Source organism: Rhizomucor pusillus (genome assembly GCF_041956525.1).
Source record: "Rhizomucor pusillus strain CBS 183.67 unplaced genomic scaffold VTP01scaffold_11, whole genome shotgun sequence".
Classification (NCBI taxonomy): domain Eukaryota; kingdom Fungi; phylum Mucoromycota; class Mucoromycetes; order Mucorales; family Lichtheimiaceae; genus Rhizomucor; species Rhizomucor pusillus.
In genome coordinates, this window is record NW_027192153.1 from 967,831 (window position 1) to 983,207 (window position 15,377).

Below are 15,377 nucleotides of genomic sequence, written 5' to 3' on the forward strand. Positions count from 1 at the left end.
GAATCGGCTTGTTCGGTCCCTCCATACTCTTCCTCCGTCATGTGGGAGCCAAATGAGCAATTGCTTTTACGAGCGCCTACGCGATACAAAAAAAATGAAGGAACACTGTATGTAACTCCAAGGCGCGTAGCGTGGCAGCAGCAAGGTTCCGCGCAACTTAACCCTTCAATCAGTTATGTTGAGATCGGCTGTAAGTGAGAGGAGAGTTCGCTTCCTTGATTCACCAATGTCCAACTCCTTTTTTCTGTTAGCATTGGCGCAAACACCAGAAACATCTCCAAAAGTACTGCTCAAGATCACCACCGTTGCTCCTGCTCCCAAAGATCACACGTTCCAGTTTACATCTGCGAAAGCACTGACCGAGAGAGAGGCGATCAAGTCGCAAATCACAGAACTACTCGCACGCACGCGAGGCTCGAAAGGATATGCAGCCCCAGCGTCAATAGTCATGTCGACACCGGCTTCTTCAGCCGCACCAACACCTTCTCCAGCGCCCTCACCTACACCGACGGTATCGAGTCCTGCAGCAGCGAATGGAGGAGGAGCAAGTATAGGCAGTCCGAAGAGCTGGCGGCAAGAGGAGTTCAATGCTCGTAAAAAACTGCTTTCCAGCAGCAGAGAACTGCATACTCTGCACATGGAATTGGTCGTTACAGGTAAAAATGTGACGGAGGAAGAGTTCTGGGCAAGTCCGTACGTTAAGCGGATACGACAGGTATGCTTTCTCTCACTGGATATGGTTACTCAGCGATGTGCTGATATGTTCCAGAAATTGAAACAAGATCCGGTCGCTAGAGAAGGAAAGCAGAAGGGTAAATCGTCGAAAATGGTGGAGCTGATGCCGGGCCAGCAAGAAGGATCCGATGTCAAATATACCCTCACGAGCCAAATTATCCACAATATTTTCACCGAGTTTCCTTCAGGTAGACCGAGACAATATATCTTGTTTGGAGTCTTCCTTGCTTAGCTGGCTACTTGTACTTTGCAGTGAAACGAGCGTACGATGCAAACGTGCCTGACAAGGTATTAACATAGTGTTGAAAGTCTCGAACACCGTGCATGTATAACTGAAATCATTGGAATAAGCTATCAGAACAACAGTTCTGGAAACGGTTCCTGGCATCAGAGTTCTTTCATCGGTCTCGGACGGGCGGTCGGTCTCAGACAGCTGCGTACGATGACATATTCGACAAGTGTTTGCAGGAAGAAGATGAAGGTAAATACGATTTTATCGAGTTGAGAGAATTTATATGCTAATTTTCAGTGAAGAAAATTCAAAGGCACCAGAGCTTTCTCGCATGGACAAGATCAAACGTGCCATTGATTTGACAGCCACGCAAGAAGATCATATTGAAAGTGGAAACGCACCAGATTTTACCATGAAAGCCGGTGGAAATGCTGGAGTACTTCCGCTTATAAGACGATTTAACCGACACGCTATGCGAGTGCTGGAAACTCCAAGTGGTCCAATTTTGTCAAAGTAAATGGCTGTATATATGTTTTATTCATATCTACTAAGCTTGTATTCTAGAAACAGCAAGAGAGATACCGAGATGCGTGACGCTGATGACTTGGAAGAAGAAACTGTAATACCGGATTTACGGCAGGACAAACCACCAGATCGTGTTCTTTTGGATATCACAGACTCAAGACGATACTTTGAAAGCCAAAGCGGTGGCCCAGATATGGCGGCTATCAAAAAGGAGGTAAAGAAAATTCTCGTTGAAGCAGCCTGTAAAAATGTCCCACCTTTGTAACTATTTTGTAGGATGCCGAGAGATTATTGTATGAATTCAAAGAGCATTTCGAGCACTGGCAGCCGGATTTGACGAAAGTTAGTACATACGAAGTTATATCATGCAACAATATAACTAAACTGTGAGTTCACAGTCTGTCATGCGGCCACAGGTAGCGGATAAGGTCTGCCAGACACTCACGCATGCTGTCAAGCGGAAAGCGCAGCATGCAGAAAAGATATCCAAAAATGGTGAGAACAGGAGGGATTTCGAGCTAGATATTTAGTCCTGATTTTGTCCGTTTAGATATAAAATTGCCACCACCTATCCAGCAAAAAGTACAGAGTTATCATTCTGCTACAAACGAGATCCTCCGCCATTTCTGGTCATCGTTTGAGCCATATAAGGAGGAGAAAAATACCCGAATGGTGGAAGCTCTCAAAAAGCAAAAGGAAAAATTGAAGGAAGTTCTCATTACGGTACAGAGCTACAAGGGCGATGTGGATAGATGTAAACTTGTAAGTTGGGTTCAGACTGTGATGATGAAATGTTTATCCAAGTAAGTAACGGCTGGATTTCTGTTAGATGCTATCTCCTGTTCTTGCAGCAACGGAGAAAGCTCTAGAAATCAGTGAGAAAAGAAAGAAACGGCGGAAACTGTAGAGCAGGACAATCGATTCAATAAAGATGTACACCTTTTCCAAAAATTAATGTCGCTGCAATTTGTCGTTTTGGTGTATAAATGTATTATAAAATTTCACAAAATGCGACATTACTTTTGGGAAAAAGTGTACATATATAGCATTTCGAACTTGACAAAAGAATGATATTCCAGTATAGACGAATATCGAGCTTATTCTTTATGGCACTGTCTAATTAGTCATTTGAAAATATAAATATATTGTGTGAGAATAAGAGAAAGAAGAAACACAAGCAAACAAATACACGAAAAAATGGTGTGACGAGAAAACGACAGAGAAAGGGTGGTTGTAGGGTCGGGAGGATAGGTGTTCGAGAAGATGTATTTACATAATGATTTGAGGTTGGGTGATGTTGGAAGAGATGCCCTTGTGAGGGAGGATAGAACCACCGTTCACGTAGATTTCATCGTTGATGGTAACGTCGTCACCGAGGACGGAGCAGCCTTCCAAGCGAGACTATAGCAAACAGATATTAGCAAACTGCCCTTTGAACGTTGGTCATTGAAAAAGCAAAACTTACCCAGCGCCCCACGGACGAGTGCCAGCCTACGATGCTAGAGTGCACCCAAGCAAAGTCTTTGACCTTGGCTCCTTCCAAAATGACGCAGCGTTGCAAACGGACACCATCACCAATGACAACGTTGGGACCAATAACGACGTTGGGACCGATACGGCAGTCCTTTCCGATCTTTGCAGATGGATGGACCATGACGTTACCCTTGTGCACATAGTCGAGATTAGGGTTGGCAAGCTCTTGAGGGTTCTTCTTGGCCAAATGGCTCAAGTAAAGGCATGTGCCGGTCAAGAAATCCTTGGGTTGACCAACATCCATCCAGAAACCTTCCAAATCAAAGGTATGCAACTGGTTGTCCTGAGCGACGTATGGGAAGACCTCCTTTTCGATAGAGGTTGGCTTGAGCTGTGTGATGCGGTCAGAATAGTCAGTCTACAAGTAAAAAAGTTGGTAACCATGGCACCAAGACTTACCTCGATTCTGTCGAGAATGCGAGGGCTGAGGATATAGATACCGGCGTTGATCTTGTTGCTGATGAACTCCTTGGGCTTCTCAACGAAGCGTTCAATCATTGTCGAGTCAGGCCGGTTGACAATGACACCATACTTGGAAGGGTCGTCGACTTTGGTGACCTTCGCAAAAAAAAGGTCAGCATACGAGGCACTTCCTTCCTTGACTTTCGCGATTCAGCACTACTTACCACAATGGTACCTTCGTTGCCGTGGCTGAGGTGGAAGTCTCTGAGCTGCTCGAACGGGTAATCGCAAATGATGTCACTGTTCAAAACAAAGAATGGACTATCATCCTTTGCGAGGATTTCGCGTGCCAGAGCCAGCGGACCGGCCGTACCAAGCGGCTCTGTCTCCACGGAGAAAGTAATCTTGACGTTGTACGTCTTTTCATATTCCTTGAGTGCAGCAACCATGATCTCAGGGCGGTAGTTGACAGCAAGGACAATGTCGGTTACACCAGCCTATTATCCAGGGAGTTCAGTTAGTCGCGATGACCCGCAGATGGATCGTGATTGTGCTTTACCTTGGCAAGATGCTCAATCTGGTGCAAGATCATGGGCTTGTTCGCAAACTCGACGAGAGGCTTGGGCAAAGTGAGCGTAAGAGGTCGAAGTCGAGTACCAAAACCTAGCGATACAAGCTCTTACACACTGTTTGCCTGAAGACCTAGCAAGAACTTACCACCGACAAGAATGAGTGCTTTCATAGTGTATGGAGAAAGAAGAGAATATGCAAAGCGGGATAAGAAGAAGAAAGGGGAAGGAGCAAAGAGGCAGAAAAAGAGGATCGCCTTACCTTTATAAGACGCGTCGCACAGACTGATGTCTCAAGCCAAGAGCCTCATTTTTTCCAGCAGCCAATAGAAAAAGCTCCACCGTCCATGGATCGACGCAGCGATCCTTTTTTGACGCTAGCGCCATTTCAGGTTCTTAAGGAGGTGAGTCCGCTTTGAAATAGAATGTGGAAATATGATGCCCCTCCTTGTAAATATGTAGGAATCTCTCTCCTCTATCTGTGCTCTACTGCGATTTCCGCGCTGCATCAACTACTGCACTGTCTTTATTGCTTTTGTTTGGCCGCTGAATCACTGCTGCGTTGGCACAGTTACAAAAATAGAAACATGTTACCCGGGAACTGAGCTATTCTGAAAACGAAAACAAATTCTAAAACCTCACATCATACTTGCGAAGATCATTCATTCTTTGTGTGATCTAATAAAAGCGGTTGCCCCGAAACAATCCATAACAGCAAATGACTTTTTCTTTCTTCTGCATGACAAACCATTGTACTACATTGATGAGAATCCTTCGGCTGTTCTGGAACAATTGATGGAGCAGCTGTCTCAAAGTTCGAGGGACTCAAGGTCTCTAAAGGCACCGTTTATGACTTCCTGAGGACGCAGTGCAATCTGTCACTTAAGAAGGCCCGGTTTCAGCTTATGGACAGAAACAGTGAGGCCAAGATTCAAGAGCGCCTTGACTGGGTCCGCAAGTGGGAGGTGACCGATATGGACTTTAGGACCGATTGCGTCTTCCTGGATGAGTCTGCCTTCCACGTCAACATGAAGCGCAGTATGGCCTGGTCAAAGAAAGGCTCGCCTGCGGCAGTCACTGTGCCCAAAACACGAGCGCAGACAACCACCATTTTGGGCGCGATCTGCTTCAGGTCTGGTCAAGTGCAGCCTGAGACTGCGACAACCGCCAGCCAAGAAGAGGAAGCAAGGAGGTTGTACTGGGCTTAGAGCATAGGAGCAGTAACAGGTCATTACCTTAGCTTCTTGAAGATCACAATGGATGAGATGGACTAGTATCCACACATGAAGGGCCATTACCACGTAATGGATAACGCTCCCATCCATACGTCTAACGATATAGCTAAGTACATCACGTCCCTTGGCTACCGGTATACCTATCTTCCGTCGTACTCTCCCGAGCTCAACCCTATTGAGCAGTTCTGGTCAGTAGTCAAGAGCAAAGGTAAGCGCAACAGGTCCTTGGAAAAAGAGATACTGATGACCAAGATCACTGAAGCGAGTGAGAGCTTAAAGCCGAGCGAATACGAAGGATTCGTCTCTCATTCCCATAAATGCTTAGATAAGTGTCGCAACAGAGAGCAACTGTAACGTGCCTCTCAAGGTAAGTCGATGTCTAAGTGGAGAAACAAAAGAGTGGGTTTGACTTAACACATTCCTCAAGTTTCCTTTTGTTGACTGCATTCTTCATTTTCGACAAACATCTCTTTGACTCTTACGTTATTTTTGGACGATCACTGCCGCACAGCGATTGCGGTCTTCGACATGCCTCAGTGACGATTAACGACAAAGAAAGCCGCCGCAAGCAAACCGGGTACGGTCAGGACAGAACGCAACAGGGTGAGGCGGCTTTTGACAAAAGCTGTCTCGATCTAATACTGATCATGACGGTTGCCATGGAAGCCAGGTAAGCTTCCAATAGCGCAATAGGGTTAACTGTCGTTTCAATGAATAAAACAACCAATACTGAAAAAAAGCTGGATCGAATAATCATGTTTGGTGCTGTTAATGTGGTGTAAATGGCGTTACAGCGGACGTAAAATGTATATGATGATAGTGATCAAATGTATTCCAGGTCTATTCAATACTATGAATAACATGGGTCAAATGCCTTTCATAGACTACACTTCATTGTTTCTTGATGCCCATCAGAAATGAGTCCAGGTATGTAAAATCCGGTCATTTATAGGGATCAAAGACCATTAACATTTATCCCATCATAAGTTAAAATTGCTCTTCTATCGCCATGAAATCTGGTCTTTTAACCCTTTTGACGCATTCAGTCGTAGCGCTCCTCGTACTAGATGGGCAGGGTCGCGCTTCGTTCTCCCAATACAAACATCTCGTCGCCATGTATTTTCAAAGTCGACATGGTTATCGTTCGCTTGATAATATGTATTGCTACGACTAGGTAGCGCGTAAGCGTTTCAAATAGTGTGTTATGCACTTATACGCTTTGAGTTTGATGGTGGCGGTGATAACTTGCCTACGCAACATGAGATTGGAACCCACGGAAGATGCAACAGCATATGTACAGGGCTCACCTGTGAAGACTGGATAAGTAGATCTATTGCTTCCGTCGAACCAATTGGATTAATTGCATTATGTAGGTCATATTACTATATGAGAATGCCTTTACTTCCACGCCACAAGGCTCCTAGAGGTGCTACATTATATACAGTATTATTATTAAATAATATAAATATGACCATAAACCTGTAAAAGTAGTTGGCACTAGTGGAAAATTTACATATGATACCTATATCACCGAACACACTCTCTATCTTCCGGCTAGACTTTTAAAAATGTCTTCCTCTTCTTATTAAATGTTTGGCACCTCTCTTTTTTTTCAAAAGTTCGCTGTGGAGCCATTTTTTTCTGGAGGCTGTAGCGGTTTGAGGAGTGGGTGGCGCGCAGTTAATCAATTTATACAACTTCCACATGCGTTGGATGGAAGAGTGTATAACAGGATATGGGCTACAAAGTTAATGTTCGCTTTTGGAGTTTGTCAGACAGAACAGACACCAATCCGAGGAACTCGACTTCGAAAATTTTTGGGTATTCAGCATCTGTATTCCCCAAATCCTTGGTGTCTTTGCGCGAAGTGCATGCGCGATACCAGGAGCGCCCAAGGCAAGGTTTAAGGATCAAGCATTGAATTCACATTTTTGTACCAAGCCTTGGTATTCCGGGGCCTCGCTGTGTTTTTGCGCGAAGCGCATCGCGACGCCAGGAGCGCTCCAACATATTTAGGAGATAAAGAGGTGAGCACTACTGTTATAAATTAAACCGAAAATTGCGGGCGTATGTGCGCCACGACGCAGGAGCGCCAACACGAAATCAAAGAGTGGATTCCATCGAGCGGCGGTCCGAATAAACTGGGAATTCGACGGCGCCGTGCTTGCAGAAGCGAAGCGGATGCAAAACCGCCGGATAATGGAGGTTTATGATGGCCAAGCGAGTCGAGCAGCCGTCCATTTACTATTTTGCTTTGCACCTACTGCTCGAATCTGCTGAAAACATCTACGTCCCTCAAGACGAAGCGAAGCGACTCTAGCCGCAGGCTAGTCTGCAAAAATATTCAAAAAACGACAAAAGCTTGCAGTTTATCTAGGAGACCTGAGAAAGGAGCATCAGTTAAATTCTCTCACTGTGCGTTCTTACAGACGACCTTAATCTTCACTCATGCCTAGTATAATAACGGAGCTCTAAAGAAGAAGTATGTTTCCAAGGGCAAGGGTAGCAAAACTACTATAGTAAATAACAGCATTGGAAGCGTTGTAATCTCTGGAAACGCTGTAAGTGATGGATAATGTTAGATAACATATATCCACTTACATAGAAACTAGGAAAACAGCAATATCACCACCATGGTTATGTCGAATGGTGAGAAACGTGAGTTTGTCAGTACTGAGGAACGAGAATACGGGGAAAGAGGAGATACACAAAGAATGACGAAGAAGACAGCGACAAAGAGGACGGCAGCGGAGATAGTGGCAGCGAGGACGAGTATACGACGCAGGACGATAAGCCGAGAAAGAAGCTTAAATACAATTACACCGTATTTGGGGGACAACTCGATGCAGACATACCTGAAGATCCGGATGTATGTTTACAATGGTGAATTCGAGATACTAAAGGCTGGGTATTTCTGCTCCATTTAGTGGATAGTTAATGAAGTCACAATCACTCGGCAACTCTCGTCGCATCGTCGGCAGTCAATAATTATTAATGACAAGGAAAACAAGACCCTTTCTGATGACAGAGTCCTGTAGGTCTCTATTGTGTCATTTCAGTGTCATACTAATCCTAAGTTTTAGGTCATTGAACTTTGTGTTCCTGTTTACTGAGGAGCATGGGAAGTCCTACCTGAAGCATCTGGACAAGAGGCTATATGCGGCAACATATCGGACGATGAACCGCCTTGAGTGGAGCTCAAAAGTGGGCCATGTTAAGCATGTCCATCAAATAATCAAATTATTATGATGCTTACCTTCGAATATCTAGATGATCGCGTACGACTATATGGAAGAAGGCGGGAAGTTGGTCCGAATGGACGAGATGCAGCATGCAGACAGGAAAGCAAAGCAATAGCATATCTGTATGCGGCAGCTAGAAGAAGAGATCGTCGCTGGCGACGCAGCATTGAAGGTTGTCGCAGAAACGCTGTATCTAATGATTGAAAAAGCATCCAGTTGGTCAGATGGACCATCACACAGAAGATACGTTTATTCATCATTACTTGAGTATGCGAATCGACACCGTCTTCTGTCGGACAGACGAAATACAGCCCAAATGATAAGAAATTCTGGTACGATTTCTACTTAGTATTTTTATTTAAAATGATAATATAAGGGCGAATTCCGTGCTTGAATCCTGCCGTCTGAGGGAAGACCACGTCGTCGGCGGCAACAATAGCATGTTTGAAGAAATGTTCGAGCCTGACTTCACAGCATACGTTGAGATTCGACAGCAGAAATTCGATCTCTTTACAGTTGGGATTTCCTTCGAACACAACATTTTTTCTCTCGGACACAGCATTTAAGCTTAGCGAGCATAAGTCCTCGGACACAACAACCTACCCTTCTGAAAGTTGTCTCGAACAATACAATGTCTAATTTGTTGAACTGTTGATTTGAAAACCAAGAGGAGCTGAAACAAGCTGTTAGGTTATAGCGCGTTGGGATGGCTATGCTATTACGAAGAAGTCCAGCCGCGTTTGTCACTTGTACCTGCAGTGTCGCTTTGGAGGAATTTTCTACAACAAACATAATCTGACCGCTGCTACCGTCAAGGTCAAGCGCAATTCGTTGATTCGCTAGATCATTTGGGATGATTATTGTATGTTGTGTCCGAGGCCATGATGTCCTTGAATATGTTGTGTCCGAAGGAAATTCCTTACAGTTAAAGTAAAGAAGCCGGATGCGCGGGCTTCGGCCCTTACTCTGATCTTGTCAAAATTAGCAAAGAGATGAAGAACAAGATCGATGAGTTGGTGAAAGCAGGCTGTCCGGAACCGAAAGTATGCGGGCTGCTGGTTGAGGGTAAATCGGAAAATCTATGGGGACGGCTGAATGCAATTTCTGCACAGACATGAATTTGGGTGTATTGTTCGTGGGTGGCATTGTTAGATTGTTCCGAGATAACAGAGTCAGCAGTGGTGTGACTGGGATCATACATTCTTCAACAGGAAATATGCAGTGTCAGTCAAAGTGCAGTCCTGCACTTGACGCCATGTAACCTAGAGAACAGTAAAAGTGAAATGCGAATTCTGTGCTACATCGGTACAGATATCTGCGGTGGACAACCCCATCACTGCTAATCCAAAATCACGCGAATTTTCACTCTGCGCCCAGCTGAAAGTCCTTTATGCTTGTAATTTCCTTCTGATTACTTGGAGTCTCTCCAATGTTAAGTGGTTTGATGCATTGCCAGGGATTTACTCCTTCAACTCTGCAAATTTAGTCAAGAGTTTTCGGTGCCTTTTCTTCACAAGCTGCCCTGCCACTGTCTTGTGGCTGCTTAGCACCTAAAGCGTTGAATTACTTGACTATACAAATATGAAAGGAAATATATCATCTCAAATGTTGATTCGATACCTGGTTCATAGCATTCAGCGATTTTTATCCAATTTCTTGTCAACGAAGCATAGCCAGAGCATAATTGGCTCTGTCTGAGTTGGTGATCAGACCTCCCAAAAAGTTGAGCCTGGAGGAAAATTTTGTCTTTGAGAGCTTGCTATCATGACTGATTCCTCGAAACCGAGATTCCAACTTCCAAAGATCTACGATCAACAGGGCGGTTGGGGGCCCACTGCCAACGTGATCCCAACTCAATTCCGTGATATACCTTATGCGCCATACAGCAAAGGCGATAAGCTCGGCCGAGTTGCTGACTGGACCAACCCTGATGCCCAAAAGCAGGATAACCGCGAAGTCGTTGGTACTCGCCAGGGCCGTACTGGATTCAACCGCTACAACAGAGGTTAGTATAAGAGCGGTTGTATATCCAGTGACGATAATGTATGGAAATCTCACTTTTGGTTGGACGCGTCAACAGAGCAACAAGCATATGGAGCCGCATTTGCATCCACCTTTGCATACACCCACACCGAGGACGAGTCTTCCTTCTCCGTTGTTGATAACCGCTCAGCTGCTGCTAAGAAGATGGCTCTCAAGGCTGCTGGCGGTCAGCGCAACAGACCTCAGGGCAAGCAAGTTGGCAACGTCGGTGGCTTCCGTACTGTGAACCAGCGCACCGGTGTCGCCGGCAACAGACAGCAACAAAATCGACGAAAGTACGGTTACGGTGGTTACGATAAGGTACGATTCTTTATGCATTCCATAATTTGAAGAACAAGAAGGAAAACTAAGGCCAGTGTAGACTCAACGTGTTCGCAACGCCTCCATCAACATTGGCCCCAACTGGAAGATTTTGGATGAAATCGAATTTAGCAAACTGGGAAAGCTTACTTACCGTATTCCCGAAGCAACCGATGTGTAAGTATTGCAAGAAATATTGCAACTGAGGCATACTCATACTAATGATTTATGTCAGCGCCACATTTGGTTCCGTCAACTACTACAACAAGGCATTCGACCGTGTTAACACCAAGAACGAAAAGATGCTCCAGCACATTGAAAAGATCAAATACGATACTACTACCTCCGAGGATCCTATTATTCAAAAGGTAATACAACGCATTTGTGTCCATTGTTGGTAGAAGATACCTGACGCAGCAATCAGTTCATGGAAGATGGCAAGGCCACCGTTTTCGCTACCGATTCTGTGCTTTCCTTGCTCATGTGCTCAACAAGAACTGTGTACCCCTGGGATATCGTTGTCAAGAAGATTGGCGATAAAGTGATCCTGGATAAGCGACCTGGAAGCGCATTTGGTAATTTAAACAGTGATGATTGGATCAATGTTCAAGATTGCTTACGGGTTTATATCGTAGACTATGTTACCGTCAACGAAAATGCTGCTGATCCACCAGCAGAGACCGATAAGGACTCGATCAACTCTTTGTCTGCGCTTAGCCACGAAGCTACCTACATCAACCAGCAATTCGCTCGCCAAGTCATCGATCCTAAAGCCTCGTATGATTTCGAGAAACCCAACCCTTTTGCCACAGAAGACACTGCTGACGAGTTGGCATCCTGCGGTTACCGTTACCGACAGTTCGATCTTTCCAACGCCGATGCAGAGAACGAGGAAGACAAGACTTTCCTTATTGTCCGAACTGAAGTGGATGCTGCTGTCAAGCTTGGCTCGCAGAAACCTACTTTGATGACTGTCCGTGCCCTCAATGAATTCGATCCCAACGCACAAGGAGCTGGAGGTTCTCTCCCATGGAAGAAGAGCTTGGACTCTCAACGCGGTGCTGTTGTTGCTTCTGAAATGAAGAACAATGCTGCTAAGCTTGCACGATGGGCTGTCCAGGCATTGCTCGCTGGTGCCGAGCAACTCAAGTTGGGGTGAGTATCTGAATATATTCTTTTTGTGAAACAAAATAGATGCTAATTGTCATCTTTTATAGCTACGTTGCTCGTATGGATCCTAAGAACAACAACCGCCACGTTATTCTTGGTACTCAAGCCTACAAGCCTCGCGACTTTGCTACCCAGATGAACCTCAACCTCAACAATGGATGGGGTATTGTCAAGGCCGTCGCCGACATGTGCCTGCAATTGCCTGAGGGTCAGTATGTCTTGCTTAAGGATCCTAACCGACCGATCCTCCGCATCTATGCAGTATCCAGCGATGAAGATCTGGAAGCAGAAGAGGATGAAGAGGAGGGTGAAGCCGAAGAAGAGCAGCAAGATGGCGAAAAGCAAGATGAGAAAGAGGGAGAAGCACCAGCAGAAGAGAAATAAAAAGGAACAGAAAAATTCTGATCACTGTGTTGTAATGCATCTACAAAAATTATCTACAATTTTTCGTCGGTTACGTTTATTTTTCATTGTCGGCAGGAACTTCCTCGGGGATGATGCCTTCCTTGACAAGCAAATCCTCGAGATCACCAGACTGGTGCATGTTTAACAAAATATCGCAACCACCAATGAATTCTCCCTTGATGTATACTTGAGGAATGGTTGGCCATTCAGAGTATTCCTTGATACCCTGTCGAAGTTCCTCGTCTTCGAGGACGTTGAAGGTCTTGACCTTGTCGAAATCAACGCCTTGCACCTGCATAATTTGCACAGCTGCGCGGCTGAAACCACACTGAACCGTCAAATAACGTCAGTGCTGTTCTGTCATGCCGAGAACATTTCGTGATTTGCCACTCACCATTGGCATTTCAGGGGTGCCCTTCATGAACATGACAATGTCCTTTGATTTCACGTCCTGAATTAAGCCCGCGATCAGTAAACATGTTGCTTAGTAATCTCTCATTTGCTTCTACCTTGTCCAACTGCTTGCGCAAAGCGTCGGAAATGAAGCGAGCCCACATTGGGCCCTGTACACGAGTCTGAAGTGCGGGACGGACAAGGGTCGACTGTAATGCGAATCTGTAAGATTCTGGGACAGATCCAAAGCGTCTAGTTTGCCAACTCTACTTACTGAACGGGTCGCTGCTCTGAAAAAGTTCATTGGTATAGAATGTCAGCAAGAAAGGAAAAGAAAGAAAATATGTGCGGGTTTGAGCAGCTCAAAAGAAATTTTCTCGCTTTGAAATTACTCTGTAAGATATCAAAAAATGAAACCTTGCATTTTCTGTTGCTATTTGACGAGACCTCGACAAATATGATTCTGCTGACATGCAAGCATTTTTACTGGATATGATTTCCAGTCTGAACGTCGACCGGCGCGTAGCTTTTGATGCTGTTATTGCTGCAATTTATAACTCCAACCATGATGACCAGGCAAGTCGTTTATTCTTTGTGGATGGACCCGGAGGGACAGGCAAATCTTTCCTATATAATATACTTTTAACGTATGTACGGTGTCAGCGACACCTTGCTGTTGCCGTAGCATCTTTTGGAATAGCAGCATTGCTTTTAAAAGGTGGCAAGACTGCATATTCGCGGTTTAAAATCCCCGTGGAAGGCTTGAACAGTACGTTAAGATGTAGAATGCCTATACAGTCGTATGAAGCGCAATTATTGAAGGCTGCCAAATTGATAACTTGGGACGAAGTAAGTATGGCAAGTAGATATGCGATTGAAGCTGTAGACAGACTTCTATGCGACATAATGGGCACTGTCGACGAAAACTTAGAAAGTGTTCCCTTTGGAGGCAAAGTTGTCCTATTCGGGGGCAACTTCCGGCAGACCCCACCGGCCATAAGCATGGAAACAAGAGCGCAGTCATCCGGGCATCTCTAAAGTCGTCACCTCTCTGGCAGCACACCTTTAGAATGTCTCTCACTGTAAACATGCGCGTTCGACAGCTTCAGAATGATAATCAGAATACAACTGCAGCTAATGCTCAGTTCTTCGCTGAATATCTCCTACGAATTGGAAATGGAGGTGAGCCTCCGGTTCAAGGCACAACCGATTGGATTCAATTTCCTAAGCAATGGTGTCGCGTAGCAAATGCTTTAGACGGCATCATCCATACAGCCTTTCCTTCAATATCCGGACCGACTGATCAACATAGTTTCCTAAGTTTCCGGGATGCCATCGGTAAATCAGCAATTCTCTGCACTTGAACAAGACGGTAGACGAAATCAACGGAAGAGGAGCTGTGCTGTTTCCCGGCGAAACACATACATGTCTTTCTACTGATGAAATAATATCAGAAGAAGGGCGATGCTGAGACATACCCTGTCGAGTATTTCAACTCCTTGAAACCGTCAAACATGCCCCCGCATCGACTTTATCTGAAGACCGGCTTGCCTATTATGCTCATCGTGAATCTTTCGCCGGAGGAAGGCCTATGCAACGACATGAGACTATTATGCCGCGGTTTCACTACAAATCTTATAGAAGCCGAGATCATCACAGGCCATCATGCAGGTAAACTATGAATTTAAATATCTTTCAAATATCCTAATAAGTAATCTCATGGACATATGTCTTAATGATTAGGTCGTATTGTATATATACCACGGATAACCATATATTCCTCCGAGTCTGAAGAGCTTCCATGCCGATTCTCCAGACATCAGTTTCCTGTCAGAGTGTTTTTCGCTATGACCATCAACAACAGTCAAGGTCAGACACTTGACAGAGTTACCATTCATTTGCCTACATCGGTATTTTCGCACGGACAGCTATATGTAGCGCTTTCTAGAGCGACTTCATCCGAGAATATCACCATTTTCTTCCCACCATTTTCTCCAAATGCCTCTCAATATGATGCCGAGCTCGCTTTTCGCGAGACTGTTGCATTTCCGCACAATGTCCTCATGGCAAGCACCGCCCGCAATATAGTTTATAAAGAAATTCTGAACTAAATTGATGCTTATTCCATGTGTTGATTGAACGGGCAACCCTCTGCAGGAGCTGGGCTCTGGAAGTGGCAGAGCTCCCTTTCAAGAAAGAAAGAAAGAAAGAAGGCATCTATTTTATATCTCTCACCAATGCTTCATGCGAGCGCAGGTCTGAATAAACCGGGGATTCGACGGCGCTGTGCTTGTAGAAGCGAAGCGGATGCAAGACCGCCGGAGAATGGAGGTTTATGAAGGCCAATCGAGTAGCACAACGCCTCGAATTCACTGAAAATATTCCACAAACGTCGAATTCCTTGAGCATAGGCTTATTTTGATAGCCGACTTTATACATCGTCCAGGTTAGTAATCATTTACTTTCTTTGTGGGATATCCCAAAAGCTCTGAATTTGCATATTCATACTCAAAACCTTATCCATCATACCGAAAGCTTGAATCTTTTGCCTGGTGTTTCCATGGCGATGTACCTTTTTTGCCATCCAATGATG

The 15,377-nt window shown here is 45.0% G+C and overlaps 7 protein-coding genes across 7 annotated transcripts; 5 read left to right on the plus strand and 2 right to left on the minus strand.

Annotated features, from left to right (window-relative positions):
* Positions 1-39: 39 nt before the first annotated feature.
* Positions 40-2,399, plus strand: VTP01DRAFT_1885 (uncharacterized protein; the record flags this gene model as incomplete). The annotated part of the gene is made up of 11 exons (XM_069380284.1): positions 40-190; positions 252-715; positions 770-923; positions 989-1,023; positions 1,087-1,216; positions 1,270-1,480; positions 1,532-1,706; positions 1,769-1,834; positions 1,891-1,987; positions 2,043-2,254; positions 2,322-2,399. The coding sequence occupies 11 exons, from the start codon at positions 40-42 to the stop codon at positions 2,397-2,399; spliced, it is 1,773 nt and encodes a 590-aa protein (XP_069238309.1).
* A 362-nt stretch (positions 2,400-2,761) lies between these two features.
* Positions 2,762-4,169, minus strand: VTP01DRAFT_1886 (uncharacterized protein; the record flags this gene model as incomplete). The annotated part of the gene is made up of 6 exons (XM_069380285.1): positions 2,762-2,893; positions 2,958-3,356; positions 3,425-3,583; positions 3,652-3,924; positions 3,987-4,090; positions 4,145-4,169. The coding sequence occupies 6 exons, from the start codon at positions 4,167-4,169 to the stop codon at positions 2,762-2,764; spliced, it is 1,092 nt and encodes a 363-aa protein (XP_069238310.1).
* A 732-nt stretch (positions 4,170-4,901) lies between these two features.
* VTP01DRAFT_1887 (uncharacterized protein) lies at positions 4,902-5,905 on the plus strand (the record flags this gene model as incomplete). Its single annotated transcript, XM_069380286.1, has 3 exons — positions 4,902-5,180; positions 5,271-5,581; positions 5,659-5,905. The coding sequence occupies 3 exons, from the start codon at positions 4,902-4,904 to the stop codon at positions 5,903-5,905; spliced, it is 837 nt and encodes a 278-aa protein (XP_069238311.1).
* Positions 5,906-7,877: 1,972 nt separating this feature from the next.
* On the plus strand, positions 7,878-8,588 carry VTP01DRAFT_1888 (uncharacterized protein; the record flags this gene model as incomplete). The annotated part of the gene is made up of 5 exons (XM_069380287.1): positions 7,878-7,889; positions 7,945-8,100; positions 8,159-8,265; positions 8,315-8,435; positions 8,502-8,588. 5 exons carry the CDS (start codon positions 7,878-7,880, stop codon positions 8,586-8,588), a joined length of 483 nt encoding a protein of 160 aa, XP_069238312.1.
* Positions 8,589-10,237: 1,649 nt separating this feature from the next.
* Positions 10,238-12,370, plus strand: VTP01DRAFT_1889 (uncharacterized protein; the record flags this gene model as incomplete). Its single annotated transcript, XM_069380288.1, has 7 exons — positions 10,238-10,478; positions 10,554-10,816; positions 10,878-10,993; positions 11,052-11,184; positions 11,241-11,391; positions 11,452-11,971; positions 12,034-12,370. 7 exons carry the CDS (start codon positions 10,238-10,240, stop codon positions 12,368-12,370), a joined length of 1,761 nt encoding a protein of 586 aa, XP_069238313.1.
* Positions 12,371-12,446: 76 nt separating this feature from the next.
* Positions 12,447-13,088, minus strand: VTP01DRAFT_1890 (uncharacterized protein; the record flags this gene model as incomplete). Its single annotated transcript, XM_069380290.1, has 4 exons — positions 12,447-12,719; positions 12,786-12,842; positions 12,901-12,993; positions 13,059-13,088. 4 exons carry the CDS (start codon positions 13,086-13,088, stop codon positions 12,447-12,449), a joined length of 453 nt encoding a protein of 150 aa, XP_069238314.1.
* An 833-nt stretch (positions 13,089-13,921) lies between these two features.
* On the plus strand, positions 13,922-15,206 carry VTP01DRAFT_1891 (uncharacterized protein; the record flags this gene model as incomplete). Its single annotated transcript, XM_069380291.1, has 5 exons — positions 13,922-13,966; positions 14,239-14,455; positions 14,528-14,653; positions 14,723-14,841; positions 15,081-15,206. 5 exons carry the CDS (start codon positions 13,922-13,924, stop codon positions 15,204-15,206), a joined length of 633 nt encoding a protein of 210 aa, XP_069238315.1.
* Between the last annotated feature and the right edge of the window lie 171 nt (positions 15,207-15,377).